General features: G+C 35.6%; 2 protein-coding genes across 2 annotated transcripts in view; both read left to right on the top strand.

The window, feature by feature from the left end:
* The window catches only part of LOC115630972 (protein spire-like), a 59,193-nt gene extending 56,897 nt beyond the window's left edge, over positions 1-2,296 (top strand). Inside the window, exons 7-10 of the mRNA XM_030527552.1 lie at positions 1,284-1,414; positions 1,511-1,622; positions 1,899-2,031; positions 2,087-2,296. Of these exons, the coding sequence (XP_030383412.1) occupies positions 1,284-1,414; positions 1,511-1,622; positions 1,899-2,031; positions 2,087-2,178 (468 nt within the window). The 3' untranslated portion in view covers positions 2,179-2,296. The remainder of the gene's footprint in view (positions 1-1,283; positions 1,415-1,510; positions 1,623-1,898; positions 2,032-2,086) is intronic.
* A 3,225-nt stretch (positions 2,297-5,521) lies between these two features.
* On the top strand, positions 5,522-18,295 carry LOC115630971 (protein spire). The gene is made up of 8 exons (XM_030527551.1): positions 5,522-6,450; positions 9,387-9,460; positions 9,534-9,705; positions 12,506-12,669; positions 14,516-14,908; positions 14,962-15,168; positions 16,507-16,817; positions 16,886-18,295. The coding sequence occupies exons 1-8, from the start codon at positions 6,072-6,074 to the stop codon at positions 17,100-17,102; spliced, it is 1,917 nt and encodes a 638-aa protein (XP_030383411.1). The 5' UTR covers positions 5,522-6,071; the 3' UTR covers positions 17,103-18,295.
* The last annotated feature ends 754 nt before the right edge of the window (positions 18,296-19,049 follow it).

Below are 19,049 nucleotides of genomic sequence, written 5' to 3'. Positions count from 1 at the left end.
GCATGTGGACTCGTAATAATTTGCCGATTGGTTTTAAGTGATGAGTGAAATGCCGCTCAGCAGGCAGGCAACATCAACAGCAACAACAACAACAACAATACTGACAGCATCAGATATACATACATACATACAAAATTATTATTAATTAAATTAAAATATTCGTAACGACAGCAGCAGCAGCGTTGAAAAGTGAAAAGTGGCCGCCTGTCGGCAATCGGCTGTTTCTGCTTTTCAATGGGAAAACGTATTAGAAATTATGATTGAAGTGAGCGCCAGCAGCAGCGTTTCCGCCAATCAGCCACTAACTCTGTTGTTTTTATTCGCTTCACTCCACACACCTGTCTTCTTTCTCTATTTCTCACCATGTTTTTTTCCGCCTCTTTGCTAATGCAAAAGCACGAACTGGAGCTGTGGAGAACATTGCAAGTATGTGAGGGCCAAGCCGAATCGCATGTTCTCGGAACTTATTTTCGCCATTGAAAATCATTTTCAATAACAACAAAAATATATGAATAGAAAATATTAGCATTAATATACTATATTAAAACCAATTTTCTGATTATTGAAACTTTTCAAATATATATTTAAATACAATTTAATAATAAATATTTCTATGATAGCTTTTATCAATTGAGTTGCTTTTTGTTTAAGCAATTATTAAGCCTTTTATTAAGTGACAACTTACATGGCTTCATATTTGTTTAAAATTTAAGTTTCGATTCAATATTTATACTGCAGTTGTGCTTTCTTTTCTTAAGAATGTTTTATTTGTTTTGGAATCAAGAATCAGAATCATTTCTGTTAAAAGTTTTCCCTGCTAGTTATAATACTTACATATCTATATCTATCTATCTATCAATCTATCTATCTATCTATCTATCTATCTATCTATCTATCTATCTATCTATCTATCTATCTATCTATCTATCTATCTATCTATCTATCTATCTATCTATGTATCTATCTATTTATTTATTTATCTATGTATCTATCCATTTCTGTTAAAAGTTTTCCCAACTAGTTCACATACTTACATATCTATATCTATCTATCTATTTATTTATCTATGTATCTATCCATTTCTCTTACTTACATATCTATATCTATCTATCTATGTATCTATCTATCTATCTATTTATCCATCCATCTATCTATCTATCTATCTATCTATCTATCTATCTATCTATCTATCTATCTATCTATCTATCTATACTCACATATCTATGAAGTCTTCATTTCGATCTCAATTGCTAATAAGTTATATTGTTGTATTTTAATTTCAGGCACGCTTCTGGGTGCAAGTTATCGATGAGCTGCGGCGCGGCGTGCGCTTGAAGAAAAGCAATTATGAGCGCACACCCATCGAATACGAACTGACACCCTACGAGATACTCATGGAGGACATACGCTCCAAGTAAGTGAAAGTGTGAGCCCAAAACCGCAAAGTCATTTGCCTAACGAGTATTTTCTCCCCCACTCGTGTTCTCCTTTTTTTCTCAATCGCAAACAGAAAATACCAATTGCGCAAGGTGATGGTGAATGGAGATATTCCGCCGCGCGTCAAGAAAGATGCCCACGCTCTGATCTTGGAGTTCATCAGGTCACGGCCGCCATTGAAGAAGGTGTGTAACTTGTTTGTGTCGTAGACCCACATACTCGCACTTAACAACTAGCTGTGTGTGTATACCCGACACAGTACTGTTTGTGTACAAATGTACTTTCTGTTTGGCCAAATTGTTTGTTGTGGTTTCTATGTATTATTTCTGTATCTTCTCTTCATCTTTTTGTGTTCCGTTTCTTGTAATGTAATTGCACTTTTCACCAAATAAATTGAACAGCTTGTAATGCATTTTATTTGATGATTGTCTATTCGACTTCTCGTTTCTTGTTTCGAACAGGCCTCGGAACGCCAATTAGGTCCGCCATTGAAGGCCACTCCCTCCCCACGTGAACAGCTCATGGAGTCGATACGTAAGGGCAAGGAACTGAAGCAAATCACGCCCCCGCCCCAGCCCAGACTTAAGGATCGCTGTAAGTAATAGGCATTTAAGAAATCCATGGGTCCCCCAAACAGCCTACATTTCAGGCATATGGAAATCATTTAGAGGAAAGCTCCATTTTTTAAGCAAGCTAAATGTTATGAGCTGTTGCCGCAAATCTTTAGAGAAATCTGCCTGATTTGACAAAACAAACTGAATTTAAATTTGAAGAAAATCAAATATTTTGGTCCGGCTATGTTCATTTAATTAAAAAATTATGAAATGGAAATTAAAAAAACTCTCTCCCCGTCCAGAAATCCCAAAGAAATCTTTCCTATTGTATTGTTTTGTATATTCCTTAACTAACAGGAATTAGAGCCTATTTCGACAATACAGGTAGGCAAAAAATTTGCAAGCAAAACAACACCAATTACACCTATGTTAGTAGACTTGAGCAGAATAGTTACAGCTTAACTCTGAAAGACGAGTAATATTTAATAGGTTTATAGCTGCCGTTCAAAATAATTCATTTGCATAATGTCCGCTAACACTAAACACAAATGGGACTGCACAGAAATATTCCAATCTATAAACTTCTGAGCTTTTAATACTACAAAAGCAACTTCTATTCTAAATACTTATAGTAAAAAGTGTATCTAGAATGAGGTAAAATGTGTCACAAATAAGTATTAGCAGAAAATTAAAAATTTCTAATAAATCTTTTATGTGAACTTAACAAATGCATTGAGTTTAACAATTGATAATAACAATAATAATAACGATTGGTAACTAATGTCCAAAATCAACTGCTTGCCAACTCTTTATGCCTGCACTGCTTGGATTTAGGCCTGATTGATCATTTGTACATAAGTGTGTACATAACTGTTTTACACTGTTGCGACTAAAACAGCTGTTTCAAAAATTCTTGTGTAAACATGCCAAGACAAAAATGTTTTACAAATAATTTCCCAGAGCCGAAGAAAAATATTTAAATTACTTACATTAGCGCGCTTTTTAGTTACTGACTTATCATATACTTTAGAAAAATTTCAATAAAGCCGGAAATATTTTCATGGAAATGTGACTGAAATACAAGTAATCTCTGCAAACAATAAATAAATTGAATAACAATAGCCAACATTTTCCATAATTTCTTCATACCAGATCAATATCAAATGTAGCCGTTCAATAAATTTATATTGTCAGCAGTATTTAAAAATGTAAAGACAAGCCAAACATGTTATCTTGCGAAAATTTTCACTGCACTCACCACACTCTCTGTCCCAGTCCACTGTCTGCTGCCCCACTGTCCACCTGCCTGAGTGTCCGTCTGTCTGTCTGGCCATTTATCTATCTCTTATGCTGTCTGCTTTGTTAGTGTTTGCCTCGCCAATTGCCATTGCTGGCGCGCATGCCAACATTGATCAAAAACGGCAACATTTTCCAATCCGAACTGTTGAAGGAAGCGTGCAAAATTGTGACACACAAAGATAAAGAGAGAAAAAACCGCATAGTGTGGTGCACCTTACTGAGTTAGGTTGGTTGGCTGGCGGGCTGGCAAACAAACAAACCACCGAACAAGCAGACAAGGCAGGCGCATAAACAGAGACACAGAGGCAGAGACAGAAGCAGGCAGCCAGACAGACAGGCGGACCATCAGCAGCCCGCACGAAGACGCCGCTGCCGTTGACAACAACAGCCACAACTGGTGATGATGATGATGATGACGTTGCCAACGTTGCCGGCGCTATGTTTGTTTGGCTCTTTATTTGTTGTTATTTTCTTGCCTGCCTGCCTGCCTGACGTGCTTCATTGTTGTCGTGCATTCAGCGCCATCGATTTTTGTGGTTGTGGTTTGCATGCAACTCTCGTGCCGAACTGCTTTTCTTCTTCTATATACACATATTTTTGTAGGCCCTGGGAAGCTTTTTCCCCAGCTTCAGCTGCAGAAATATGTAAACTTATTTGATTGCAGTCGAAATATGCATTAGGAATCATAATCTAGCCGGGTTTTATGGATGCCAAGAAAGTCGTAAAAAAGTATAGCATACCAACGTGTGCTGAGCATTAAAGTTGAGTTTTTATGAAACGCCTGCAAGCATGCTGCAATTTATTGTTGATTGCCTTTCCGTAACAGTCTGCGTATGCGCAACGTCATTACAATTGTCTAAACATTTTTCCATAATACTAACGAAATTGAAATTATTTCAAGGAGTTTAATGTATGGGGCCCTAGAATTTAGTAAAAGAGCACATACTTAAGCACAACTTGGAATTTATAATACTTGTAATGTTATCTTACTCAGTATAAATACAAAAGGAACATTTTACTTTTGACGTATTAAAAACGTAGTTCTATAACTAAACTTGAAGGACAATTGAATTGAAACAATTGGTTAATATAAAAGTTTTTTATTACTGGTTCTGTAAGAAGTTGAAATGTACAACATTACTTCATACATATACCAGCTGTTTCAACATTGTTTTGCCAATATTATTTCATAAAAGTTGTTAAATGTGGAAAATCTATAAACCGACTATAAAATCTTGCTATAAAACTCGTATAAATTTCAACTAGCTTAAGCTGTCGTACTGGTAGCTGGCTTAATAAATTATAAATACATTTTTTTTATGAAAAACAAAAAATAAAACTCGTTAATAAATTATGTAAAAGCTATAAAATATTATAAAAATTCATCAATCCCATAAAACCTATGAATTTCAACAAATATATAAAAATGTATTTAATCTGGAACATGCAAAAAAATGTGTTTAAAAATCTAAATAATCTCTTAAATATATTTCACCAAATTTGTCCAAAGTAAGCGCATTTCATGCGAAATTTGGCAAAAATCGCGAACAAATAATTGTAATATACGGCCAACCTAGTAACCTACATTTCAGACACTCTCCGGGCATTTTTCACTGCACTTAAGAACTTTTTCAATTAGTTGCAAACAATCAAACGAACAACAACAAACCAACTCTTCATGCAATCGAAACTCCCTTTCTTGTTGTTGTTGCTGTGGCACGCACATGTGGTGAGGAGGGACGGTCATACATAGATATGAGTAGATATGTACGTCATCAATGCCTCATCTAAGAATGACGTCAAAAAAGCAACAGAAACAATGGCAACAAACAAAAACAATTAGCAGCGCGAAGCATGTGAAGCTCTGACTCTCTACCAACTCCCTCTCTCGCTCTCTCACTCACTCACTCACTCAGCGACGCATGCGCGAAACAAAATGGAAGTTGGAACACTGGCGACCATGTGTGTGGCAGTGTCATGTGTACAGAAACACAAGCTAACTGTCAGTCGAGCGTGTGTGGCAGACAGAGCGGTGTTCAGCTACTCTGCATGAAAAGCGGCGGCGGTGGTTGCCTCAACGTGTGGTGCTAATTTGTTGACAGCAGCGACGCGTGGCGCGGCAGCCTGCAGGACTCTTCGAACAAAGAAACTGAAATGAAAATGTGACCAGTGTGGAAAATGTGAAAATTTTTGGCTGTTGATTAATAGTTATTAAGGGTTCGATGACAGCGCACGTGCAAACATTTTGAGGCCTTAAACATAAATTATTAAAAAAAGAAGGCTTGGCCTTGTTGCTTCCACAAATTCGAACAGAAACAGTAATATCCTCAGGTCTCAGTTGCAAGTCAGCCCGTCAATCATTCAGGCAGTCTGACATTTATATGGCCAACCCCAAAAGCACACACACACCCACTTCCACACACACACACACACACACACACACACACACACACACACATTATCAAACACCCCCAAGTTATGCCGTGCACCATTTTTCCTCGTGCGTTGAAACGGATCGATAAAACAAATGCAACCGTGCGCAATATGACGTGAATAAAACGAGCAGCAGCAACAGCAACAACAACAACAAAAAGTGAATTACAACAAACAACAGCCAAGTGGCGTGGAAGTGGAACACAACAAATACAACAACAGTTACAACAACTAAATACATCATCATGTGGTGCCAAGAAACTGAAAACTGAAAACTGAATAATAGAAAATACAACTTTTGCCAATCAATTTCCCCTAAAACGCACACAAATTTCTATTTAAACCCAAATGGATGCCAAACAACAAACGACAGCGCCAAATGTGACAACAACAACATTAGCAGCAGCAACAACAACAACAACAACAACTGCAGTATCAACAACAACAACGGCGCGCAAGAAAAGCGTGACAGCCGCCTCAGTTTTCAAATCGCATCACATTGTGCGCGAATCGGACATTGTGGATGTTGCCAGCGATGCTTCACTCTATTGTGGAGCGGATGCCAGTGCCGATGCTCTGATTGCCACCGAGGAGGGGGAGCCAACGACCCAGTCACATGCACAGCCACAACCGACGCCACGTGCAGCGCCCCGCGTCGCCGCCGCCTCGACTGGGAGTGCGACTAATCCGCCAACACCCAAGCCCAGGCAGGCGGTTAAACCAAAAGGTAGTACCCGTACATAGTATAGTAGTTGTAGCCAAAGGCATAATATCGTGCATTAGCCCAGAAACGAGGCTATGGCAACCGGACGTTGGGTGGCGGCTGTACGGCAAGGCAACATGAACCCACCCATTGCCGGTTTACGGTTCTTGTAATCCAGCATGCACTCAGAGAAAGCAGGGACTACCTAGTCTTTGAGATTAAGAATGTGCCTCAAATAAGCTGAAAGTTTTTGAAATCGAACAGCTCTTAAAATTAAATGAAATTGAGAATCAAAAGACAATTTATTAAACGTTAAAAAGTAAACATAAAGATTGGAATACTTACAAATATACTTACTTACTTATTTAAAATAGACCTATGAAATATACAAAATTCAATATCAATTAGAATGCATTTGAATTCACAAAAATTCCAATTAATTATTATATTTTTATTTTATTCTTATATTGCTTAAAAATTATTCCAAAAATATGAGAGTATTAAAATTTATGAAAACAGCAATTAGAATGCAGTTGAATTCAGAGAAATTCCAATACAGTTTTTTATTGATTCTTATGTTTTTATTCTGATATTGCTTTAAAAGTATTCAAAAAATATGAGATTATTCAAATTTATGAAAATATGCATTCAATTCAAGCTGTAATTAACTGATTTTCGTATCCACTAAATTTTTGTGACTATTTAAATTTCAAAAGTGATTCCCCTTCAATTTCGTTGCATTAGCCACAAATTAAATATTTTATTACAGAAATTGGTGAAATCGAGCGATAAACACATATCAGATGTTTTTCAAACCTTAATGGAAACTCAGCAAAAAGACAAGCTGTTAAGAGCGTGGAAAACTATTTATTTATGCAAAAAAGACTTCTTAAATCTGATTAAAAGTTAGCAAGTGGTAGACATCAATAAATTTTCAAAAACAACAATCATCAATGACGTATAGAAATTAGAACTTTTGATCAAAACTTCAATGATGTGAAAGAATTTAAATGCTTGATGAGCACTCAGCTACAGGGCTTGCTGTAAAGAGTGTTGAAAAATTTGTTATTTTAATGAAGAACTGATTGAGAATTGGAAAACATATAATTTGGTCGATTTTGGAAATATATATTGCTTGTAAAATGCAAATTCTACGCCTGATAATTTAAATTAAAAACTGTTACCATATTATTTTTAATTCACAATTGTGGAAAGTGTTTTTATAAACAATGACTCGCCTTGCCAAGCTGCATTCTTAATGAATTCTTAGTATTCCCAAACATTAATCTGCACTTTAGGCTTCACATTTATTCACTCGTTTTTCTCAGTGTAATCGAAGTAATTGTATGCGCCGCAGGCAAATTCACAAAGTTGAGGTGTATGGAAAATGTTTGCCTTTGCCAGCCAGTGAGGCTGCTGCTCCGCTGTTCTGACCTGGTTTCAATAGCTGCTGCATTCTGCGTTCATTTACTTTCGGTTTGGCCAACGGCAACAACAACAAGCCTTAAGGCAAAGCGTTAGTTAAGCTTGCTGGCTAGTCTTGGTCGGGCAAGGAGCAGCCTGTGAGTTATGCTGCATTGGTTTGGCTGGTTTTTACGCTCTAAGCCATCAGGTTGATGGGTGGTGTACGGAAGTGGTAATTGCAGCATGATTTTCAAGTCATTATAGCAAAAAGCTATTAGCTAGCCACCTCAAGTTGAAAACTTGCTGCCAAACAACATAGCTCAAAGGCGCAGAGAGAAAGTCAAAGTTCAACAGCATGAACTCAAGTGCTGCTGCATTAAATGTAGATACATTGTAGATACATTGTAGATATACTTATGTTCATATTTGTGGAGTGAAAACGCGCTGAAAATTCAAATTGGCTTTAAGTTTTAAAAGGATAAACAGTTTATGAGTAAACACTAAAAAATATACAATATAAAAGCCATAGAACTAGTAATTGCGTTCAAGTAAATATTGAAATATCTAATTGCTTAATTTGATAAAAGAGTGGTTTGATAAAAGCAAGGAAAATACAAATATATTTCCACCTTATACGAAATGAGTTTCTTTCTCTGTATGCATATTTTTATTAATATAAAAAAAAAATAATAATAACATTTCCTGCTCAGAACAAATTAAAGCAGCACCTTGCCTTTATAGCTAGATGCATGTTTTTAAAACTAATTCAAATAATTGGTGACCCCGACTTCAATTCTCTCTGACCAACTTTCCATTAGGTTTTCCTAAAAAACTTATACATAACTCGTATAATAGTGATTCATAAAATGCTAATTTTCTCACTAACGACATTTCCTTGAAGAGCAGTCCACAACACTTTCCTTCAAATGAACGCAAACAAACAATCAAGTCAAAGGCTCGTTAAAGCTGCATCCACAACATTTGTACGAATGCTTGTTTTCCTATAATGCAGCAACAACTTTAATGCTCAGTTTATGACCAACTTAACCCCTTAGGTTGTAAGTCTTTCATGCCCATTTCCCAGGCACATTACGAAACCATTGCCATTACAAAAAAAAAACAAGTCACACAACATAAGCAACTCCATTTCTTAGCCCACAACAAGTCCCGACTGCCTCCTCACACCTCTGAAGTAGAACCATTAAGTGCGTCACGTTGCAGCTGAAGCGAAGCGCTAAAAAAAAAAGCTTGACGCTTATATTCATACACATATAGTACTTGTAGGGCGACATGGGGTCATTAAACCAAAGTCTTGTCACTTGTGGCAGGCAGTGTGCTGTGTGCTGAGAATTGTCGCCTAATTGCGAAACGGGCTGACTCGACTAGTCTGCAGCCTGCTGCCTTACATAATCCAATCAAGCATGCCGCCATGCAACAATCTTTGCAGCAGACGTACTGCGAGTATATAGTAGTAGGTGTAACCCATTTCCCAGAGCGCGCTCACTTTCGCCCACCGACTGACTAACCAAGTTTTGTGACTGCTCATATATTTGCAGTGCTTCCAACAACGACAACCACGCTGTCCCGCTCCAAGCAACGTCTCATCAAAGTGGATTTCTCAAAGTTGCAGGTAAGCGTCGCAGCCACAAGTTGCACCACAGTGGCAGCTACATTTTTATTATCATCTCATCTGGCATTTGCAGGACGACGAACACATCTATGATGAAAGCAGCACCAGCAGCGCATCCACGCATTACGTCGAACCACATCGCTGTTCACAGCTCAAAATGCCGCCATATCCCATTGGCGGCTATATACTGGGCAGCACAGTGAGAGCAGATGGTCCGGCATCTGCCACGCGACCCAGACGCACAAGTAAGTATTGACATATTGACATCATTTCCTATCGCCAACTAGCCACTCGGTACGAAGCTGCACAAAGTATAGAACTTAACACGCACTGAAGCTACTTTTGCCAACTTAATTTTTCTGTTTTTCTTGTTTTGTTTGAAAAGTGGTTTTACTGTTGGATTTAGTTTATTATTATTATATTACACATATCTTTAATGTTAGTTTAAAGTCGCAACTAAGGTTGTTTACAGCCACGATTGTTGAAGTCTTCAGTCAGCAGACTTTGAACGTTGAAAGCTAAAATTTCCTCTATAGCTTCAATTTTTTAATTTGCAATTTATAAATGAAATTTACTTTATTAATGTAGTATCTGAGATAAGGGAGAGTTATTAAGTTAATTACTTTAATTTTTCTTTTTCTTTCAATATAATTCATAAATATATTTTATTTTTATTTTATATTATTTTTTTATTTTATTTTATTTATATATATATATATTATTTTGCAACAATTAACTTCGAATTCAGGTATTGATTTAAACACAGATTAATCAGATCAATAATCATAATCATTTCGGTTGACAATACAATTTTTTATATAAATACTTGAACAAAACTTGAGAGAGAATCCACCTTTTTTTTTCTTAATTTAAAAGAATTAACTCTTAATTCTAACACTTTCTATTGTTTGTTGAAACTGTTAAGAAATTATTTTTTCCTAAGAATGCTAGCATTGTTAGAGTTTTCCATTAAATATACATATTTTGCTATTTCGATATTTTGCAACTACAAATCTCAAATATTACCTTAATACATATCGTCTTTAAATATGAATGAAAAAAAAGAAGGACTTTCTTAAAAAAATGGACAAGCTTTCTGCATTTCTTCATCTTTGTTGAAACTAATTTTTTTCGACATTTGTGTCCATTTTCGATTATTTTTCTTCACTAGAGTTACTTGAAAGCTTGTGTATACGGCAGAAGTCGAAATTCTGATTCATTTTGACAAATGTGTACAACATTTGAAAGCGTTCTGTTTTTATTATTTTCTTCAAATAGCTAACATGCCGAAAAAGCTTATATTTTGAGAAGTAATAGCAATTGTTTACGATTGTCCGAGTCCAATACTTTCAGAGGCCTATTAAATGCAAAATGGGCTAAGAAATTAACGACAAAGTTATTTCGAATATACCAGCTGTGGCAGAAACGCTAGTAAACATCGAAAAAGATTGTAATTAAGTATTTATGAACGGTACCATTTTTAAAATGTCATTTTTCAAATATTTGTATAACTCTTTCTTTTTCTTTGGAATTCCTTAGTTCTATTAGTAAATTTTCTCCAATTAAATACGCTTATTTGTATACTTATATTTATGCTTTAAATTAATTTATTTTTTTATATCTATAAGCTTCTGTTATGCTTCCTCTTCAGTTCCTTATCTTCCATACTTTGTGCAATTTATTGAACATGCGGCCTTTACTTTTTATTAAGTCTTAACCACATTTATTTAAATTCTCTCTAACTTCGAACGGTTTTAGTTGATTAATTTTAATTTTTTAATTTTTATTTCTTACCTTTTTCGCAACAATCACAAAAATCAAGGTATTTAATTGTTTACTGTGCCTTATTTTTGATACCACAAGCTAATTAATTAATGATGATTTTGTGCAAGTAACGCCACAAATTCAATTGTATTATATTGCCAAAAAAAAAAACGCACTATGAACAAAAAAACGAAAAAGTCCAAGACTTTTGAGCAAAAACTGTGAATGTTGGATGGTGTTGGCCAAAATTGTGGGCGACAATTTTTGGGGCGCCGGTTATGAAAGCACACAACAACACAAGCAAAGCAAACACAACACTACACAACCAACCATAAACTAAAAAAAACAATCTCGAACCTTTTGTTAAACAACACAAAAGAAAAACTGCAAGTTTTAAGAATAAATTATTTACTTAATATACAATTTTGTTTATATTTTTGGTGCTGCATGCAAGAAACTAAGCAATAATACAAAATGTTTTGCTTTCTCTCTAATACTCTTTGGTTGTTGAGCTAATCAAAAAAATATATTGTATTTTCAATTCTTAAATGCAAACCATTACGCTTAAAAACAAATAATTCAAAAAATGCACAAAATGAACAAAATGCGATAAACAAATATAAATACATAAATAAATGCCGCCTGAAAATATGCAACAAAAATATTTGTATGCGGCTAACAGTGGTGGAGCCGCCGCCGCCGCCGCCAGCACAATTGAAGAAGCCACAGCAACAACAACAACAACAAGAACCACAGCAACAACATAGCGACTATACGCAGGATGAATATCACAGATTCTTCGATAACGCCCTGGAATGTAAATATGCGCTCAGAAAATTGCTTAAAATTGTTTCAATGCTTCATTGTGTTGCTTTCTTCATTAGACATGCAATTCAGAAACCGTTTATATCAACTGCAAAATGACTTCATTGTGCATATAGATTTACATTCAAAGAACCCACACACACATACGTACATATATACATGCCTATATAAACATTTGCATATCGCTACTGCTTGCCTGCTTGCTCGTCGCATTCAATATATACTTGAATCGAAAGCCTCCTAATGCCGCTGCCACCCACAACTGTTACTGACATTTAGCTTTAAACAAAATCTTGAATGCGTCGGTTGTTCACATATACTATATATAATACTCGTACATACATACAAATGTATATATGTACAGCTCATATACGTAAATGTAGATGTCGCAATATCCCAATGACGAAGCACTCAATAATTTCTCCATTTCTCCGCTCTGTTCTGTTTTGTTCGTAGCTTACGACCTGGCCACTCAATGCGAATCGCGTCGCGCATCCCTGAGACGTCACACGATTGTCGGTTGTCAGAGCAACTTGGATGAGACGCACTCGATGCCGCCTACACGTCCTGAATCGCGACAGGGTCAGAACAACAGCGATGATGTCAGCGCTACGGAGAAGGTAAGACAAACAAAACATGCGAACAGGAAAGTAGGTTAACTAAAGTGCAGCTTTAAAACTGAACATAAACGATTTTTGCATACGATAAATGCATTCATATTGAGGCTGAAATACGACTTTTTAGATACACATACTATCTACTATATGCTAATATTATAAAGAGCAAAGATTTGATTGTTTGTTTGTTTATTTGAATTGAAATCGCTCTGAAATTACTAGACCGATTTAAAGGATTCTATCATTTTCACTGTCACTGTTGAGAAGCTACACTATCCCCGGTTAACATAGGCTATACATCTAATTCTGTTTTTACACGGTTTTGATTTAACACGACTTGAGAATTAAAAATTGTATTTATGGCTGCATGATTTTATTCCATTTAGCACGACCAAAATAACTTTTTTTACACGTTTTGTTGTTTACACGACTTTTTCTGGAACCAATCTACCGTGTAAAAAAAGAATTAGGTGTATTATATTTGCAAAAAATATAGGGATGCTTACTAAAACGCCAATAATGTAGTTCAAGGTCTAAAAAAATTAGCTGAAAAATTCCTGAACAGCATGCTGTTATTTCAGAATCATCATCGAAACATGATGATGGGGAATATTATTCAAAATAAATTATAAAAAATTACAAATCGAGCGACACTGTGAATAATATCGAAGACATAGTCCATTATCCACAGGAATTTTGAAATTCACTAAACCCTTCTGACTCTACAAGTTGGAATTCCAATTAGCTTTTAAGAAATTTAAGCCCTCCGAGCAAGCAAAATAAACGCTGAGGCTGCTTATTAAGGAATTGCAGAACAATTTAGGTATAGTAACCATTTTCAACGACCCAGCAGCTGGTCAACTAGCTCATACACCGAGATTATCGATGATCTCATTTGATCGACCCATTTAATTTCCAGTAAAAACAGTTTTCGTGTTAACAATGTATTTACAAGTCCCTAGTCCAAACCTTCGAATTAGTAGAGATCGACCTACGAAAGGAATGTTTTACTCATGGCCAACTGTATGTTGACCTATCATGGGACAGATTTCCTGTAAATCAATGGGCGATTTGTGATCGAGCATTACTGAATTCACCTGTGATTTATGATTCGGATAAGTAAAAATGTCAATCAAAATCACAAAACAAAAATCAAATAAATATAATGTTTTAGATTTTTCGATTTTTACACTACTATATAGTCAGAATTTTGTCGTGACCTTTGCGGAAATATATAAAATGGCAAAATTCATCCCAGTAAGCAGAGACTTTTTTTTACCAAAAATACTAAAATCAGAATATTTTATTCTTCACCATCATGACAGAATGCATGATTAAACAAATCCAATGCTACCATAAAATTTAACAAGATGAACAAAGATGTATTAAAAAAGAAATGAGATCATTTTTTATTAAAACAGTCAGCACAAGCGGTCGGCAGAGGCAAATCGACAATCGATAATGACAAATCGCTAAAACCTAATGTGTTTTGCTGCCACAAAAAAAAAACCCTCAAATATCGTTTACAGAGAAGCTCTGACTCAATAAAGATTAAAAAAATTATAAAAAAGAACAACAAATCATTAAAATAATACTATCCAAACTATGCTTATAATTTTACTCTTTTTTAGTTACTCATAGCGAAAAGAAGGGTATATGTGTGTGTGTTATAAAATTTATAATATTTTAAATGTTTGTAAAATACAGGACCCTAGTACTATATACTCAGGTAGAATAAAGCTATGCCTCGACTGAAAACGCGATTTTATAGTTATATCTAAATGTACCTTCTCTAGAGTAGCTCCTAAAAGAGTTTTTCTGAACAATCGCATTTGTTTTTATTCGACAGCAGCTTCATATCAGCAACAACCATAGCCAGCAGCAGCAGCAGCCACAGAAGCGCAGCAAAAGTCCTTTGGGCAACAATAATGAGCAAACGGACTCACAAAGCGATTCAGCATCCTCGCTTGGACCATGGAATAAATCGTTTCTGGACAAACAAACCTGGATGGAACGTGGTGATGATCGACTCTCGGTCACCCTAGAGGAGATCGTCCACATACGTTCCGTCATGACCAAGGCCGAGCTGGAGGGTTTGCCCGTGGACGTGTGCGTCAAGGAGGATGTTGAAAAGCGTAAGGTCTGCTTTCTGTGCCTGCGCACACGTTTCTCATTCTTTGGCCCCTGGGGCATACAATGCAAGCTATGCCAGCGTACTGTGTGCGCCAAATGCTACACAAAGGTGAGTGAGAATCCAAAAAATGAGTTGGCAACCGTACTAATATCGATTTACAGATGCGCATACCCTCGGAACATTTCCGCAACGTACCCCTGGTGCTCATATCACCATCGCTGCTGTCCAGTCCGGCCAGCTCGAGCACACCATCGCCATCACACCACGCCGCTCACCAACCACACTCATCATCGACGGGCAACATTATGGACGATCAGTTCCCCAAGTCCCTGATTGAGCGTCTGCTGCGTTCCGAGTCAGATCGTAAGGTGAGCTCAAAAGCTAGAAGTTGAATTGTTTGACGACTATTCGAAATATTAAAGAACTTTGGCAATTAAACAATATGTGAATTCTTCTTTGAATGCAAATCAGTGAACCAAACCGAAACCTATTACGAATATTTGGAATCGTTTCGAATTTCACTTTAACTTGAAAGCGATATTGAAATAAGTAAGAGCTTGATTTCCAAAGTAGATTTAATAAAATGTCTTAATTCTCAAAAGCTAGAACGATTCGAAATTTTAAAGAACTTGGGCAATTAAACAATTTTTATTTCTTCTTTCTTCTTAACTTAAACTTAAAAGCGATATTGAAATAAGTAAGAGCTTTTTTTTCAAAGTAGATTAAATAGAACTAGTCAAAATTTTAAAGAACTTTCGCAATTAAACAATACTTTATTTCTTCTTTGAATGCAAATCAGTGAACCAAAACGAAACTTAAGGAAAATTTTGCCTCATTTCGGATTTCACTTAAACTTAAAAGCGATATTCAAAATAAAATAAAATATCTGGATTTTCAAAAGCTAGAACTATTCGAAATTTCAAAGAACTTTGGCAATCAATTAAAGCACAATTTGTGAATAATTTTCTACTACTAGCTGCTTTGTGCGTTTAAATATAGTTTTCGAGTCGAAATATAAAACAATTCAGACATGCAAACTGTATTTCGAAAAAAGATTTGGAATTGTCTTCGTTTTACACACTTTTTATACTTAAGGTTTTTTTTTAAAAGATCCTCCATTTTAAATTTGTAAAACCATATTTTAGTTTCAAAAACATTTTTTTGAGTTCCGTGAAAATCCGACAATAAACAATCTCAGTTCTAGAAACTTTTCTGTATTCGAAATCTAAAGGAGGGTTTTCTGTTAAATGTAACAGTAATTCCAATTATCGCTTACGATTATAACCTTTCAACTAAGCACCTTTAAATTTCGAAATATACTTGTATTAACACATTGACTCTGCTATCAAATTTCAACAATTAGTGTATGTGCGCAGTTCTTTATAGTGCCATTATGAATTTTGAAAATGTGACTACAAATCAGCGCTCAAAAACTCCTGAATTTCAATCTTTAACTAAATTCGTTTAAAGTTTCAAAGTGTTTTAAAGCATCTGGAAAAGGTTTGAAGCAACGGCGTCTCAATTATCGGTTATGATTGCAATCCATGTCCCAGAACGTCTTAAGAGTTTCAGTTTTTACAGTTTTAAAAGCTTTTCCATGTAATATTAGTTACAGTTATTGATTAAGGATAGAAACTGTAAAAGAGGCAACTTTCGAAGCTACGATTTCCATATCGTACTTATCGTAAATATTTGGATTCTTTCAGACTCGCTGTACAGTGGGCAGCGCACCATCATCACCGAAGCACCAAAGATCAAATATGAGCACGCCGGGCATCACGATGGGACCGGGCGCTGCTGCGGCAGCCGCTGCTGCTGCTGGCCAGGCAGTTGAGGCTCTGCACGATCAGACATCGATGTCTGCCTCATATACGGCGCCGATGCGACCCACGGCCATGCAACAGCATCAGTCGAAGCACTACAACATTATGTCGCGCAGCATGGAGGGACCGCGTAGTCTGCCGGTGCACAGTCCGGCGCACAGACCGCTCTCCAATAGCAGTACCTTGGAGCGCAAGTAAGTGGCGGCCTTCAATCTATTTCTTTACCACAAAACTAAACTCTGTATATCCTCATTGTTTGCAGATCTCGTTTTTCGCGCGGCTTTACATTCTTCTCCTCGGGCAGCCAACAACTGGCTGGGGAGCAGAAGGAGAATATGCGTGGGGAGGAGGTGACCGTTTGTCGGGACTGTCAGGGCCTGGTTAACGAAATTACCAGCTCGGCGAAGCAGAAGCGCTCCTCGGCGCGCAATCGCACGCTACAGAATCTCACATTGGATCTGACGCCCGTTTGGAAGTAAATAGGCGTTATCCATGGAAAAGGAATGAAAATAATAAATCTATACATATTTTGGAATGACTGTTGTAAACATTAGAAAGCATAGGGAATGTTGTATATCGTGTTGAAAGCAAAACCTATATATATATATATACCTATACATACTATATACTATACACACCTAGGATATTAAGTACGCGAAATTGATATTAGCCGAGAAAAAGCAGCGCTGTAAATTCTTCTTCTATCTAAAAACAAAAACAAAAAAACAAACAGCTTAAGCGCACCCCACCACATACCCAATACGGATACGATATAATATTAAATACGATGGCAGGCTATGTTGTTTGTAATTTGTTTAATTTATGTATAAATGTTATAATAAGTATCTGACAAGCACCCAGAACAACAACTAAAACGTACACACACACACACAGAGAACGCAAACACGAACTACAAGTATGTACCCATATATGTAGAGTATTCGTTATATACTCGTATTCAAAACACCCCCAGCTATCTATATACGAGTATAGTTTATGTTTGGAAAAACATTCCATGTTCGGTATTTATATAAATTTTAATTGCATTTTTAAAGCCTCTCTCTCTTTGGGTTGTTCTGAAAATCAATCTAAAACCAAATTGTTGTGAAGATAATAGTGCTTGCATTATTTTTTGTATTCCTCGTCTTCGTTTAATGTTGAATGTAAGTTTTGTTCAATTCAACTCACGATAATTTGAATAACAACTAACATAGCTTAAAGCAATTCTTGCACAACCCTACTAAAACAAACTTTGTTGCTTACTTGATCAATTATGTTTAGGCTTACACTGTTGGTATTTATTTATAGCATTTACACTTAACTCTAATTTCAACGCAAACTATCCAATTATTGTAAAATTATTTTGGATGCGATTAAGTTTTCTTCCGCGACACTGAATACTGAACTTAATTGCATCCAAAATAAATATTTATAAGTATGCGAATTGTTCAAGTGTTTTGGAATAACTATTTGGAAAATTTGTTATTTGTAAAGCATTTATTAATTGTAATTATTGAAGTTAAATTTAATTTTTTTATTATTTCTAAGCTGATTTTCATATAACTAAAAGAAACACATACACACAGAAACACACAAAACACAATGAAAACGAAGCTACACAGAAACACAGAACAGCAATAAAAAATCAAATAAAAACTACTAAAAGTATAAACACTTCTCTGTTTTATTATTATTATTGTGTGGCGATTTCTATGCCCCCTCAAGCTTTAATCTAAATATCTAACCTTATACTAGATATTAATCTACCATGAACTTATTATGTTTTCTTTAGTATGAAGCTTTGTTTTTGTTAATATCTATGGAAATTTGCTTGATTTATATTTTTAAAAGCTCTTGAAAAAATATTTCCTTTACATTATTTTTAAATTTGTTATGATTGTTTATTTCTATAGAAAAAACTTTCCTTTGATGTATGATTTTCTTCTCTTCAAAATAATTGTGCCGACCAGTGTATGTACTTTATTCTCAAGCTTATAATACTCCATGCGTCAAAAGATCTCTTCAAATTTTCCATATAAATATAATTCTGAACAGCACTACATTAATACTACGATTCAAAACCGTCTCCATTTTCTGCTGAAATAATATATTCCCCTCTAAACACCAAGTTCTTTTTTTGGAAATTTGAATTGCGACGTCAGAGTAATGCCCAAAACATTTTGTTTTTAGTTAAGACATTTATTTATTTTTAAATTTATATCAATTTGAAACAAAATTTACAATGTTTGCTTCAGTATATAAAATAAATAGAGTTCCTCTCGTTTCGTTATGTATTTTAAACAAAAACTTACACATATTTTCCTCGAATATGCATATCTATCTCTCGTAGGCGCACTAGCCATGGTAAGTATCTCTATATGTAGGCGTAGAGCACGCAACGCTTAAGGTTATTTCAAAACTAAAAC

Source organism: Scaptodrosophila lebanonensis, unplaced genomic scaffold (assembly GCF_003285725.1).
Source record: "Scaptodrosophila lebanonensis strain 11010-0011.00,11010-0021.00 unplaced genomic scaffold, SlebRS2 tig00001412-arrow-pilon, whole genome shotgun sequence".
Taxonomy (NCBI): Eukaryota; Metazoa; Arthropoda; class Insecta; order Diptera; family Drosophilidae; genus Scaptodrosophila; species Scaptodrosophila lebanonensis.
Note: the sequence above shows the minus strand (reverse complement) of the source record. Positions and strands in the feature narration are given on the sequence as shown.

Excerpts from the sequence above, each read along its gene's own strand:
- LOC115630971 (XM_030527551.1), top strand. The coding sequence starts at position 6,072 with ATGGATGCCAAACAACAAACGACAGCGCCAAATGTGACAACAACAACA. Across the intron at positions 9,706-12,505 it reads CACGCGACCCAGACGCACAA|CTTACGACCTGGCCACTCAA; the intron begins GTAAGTATTGAC and ends TTTTGTTCGTAG. Across the intron at positions 14,909-14,961 it reads GCGCCAAATGCTACACAAAG|ATGCGCATACCCTCGGAACA; the intron begins GTGAGTGAGAAT and ends ATCGATTTACAG.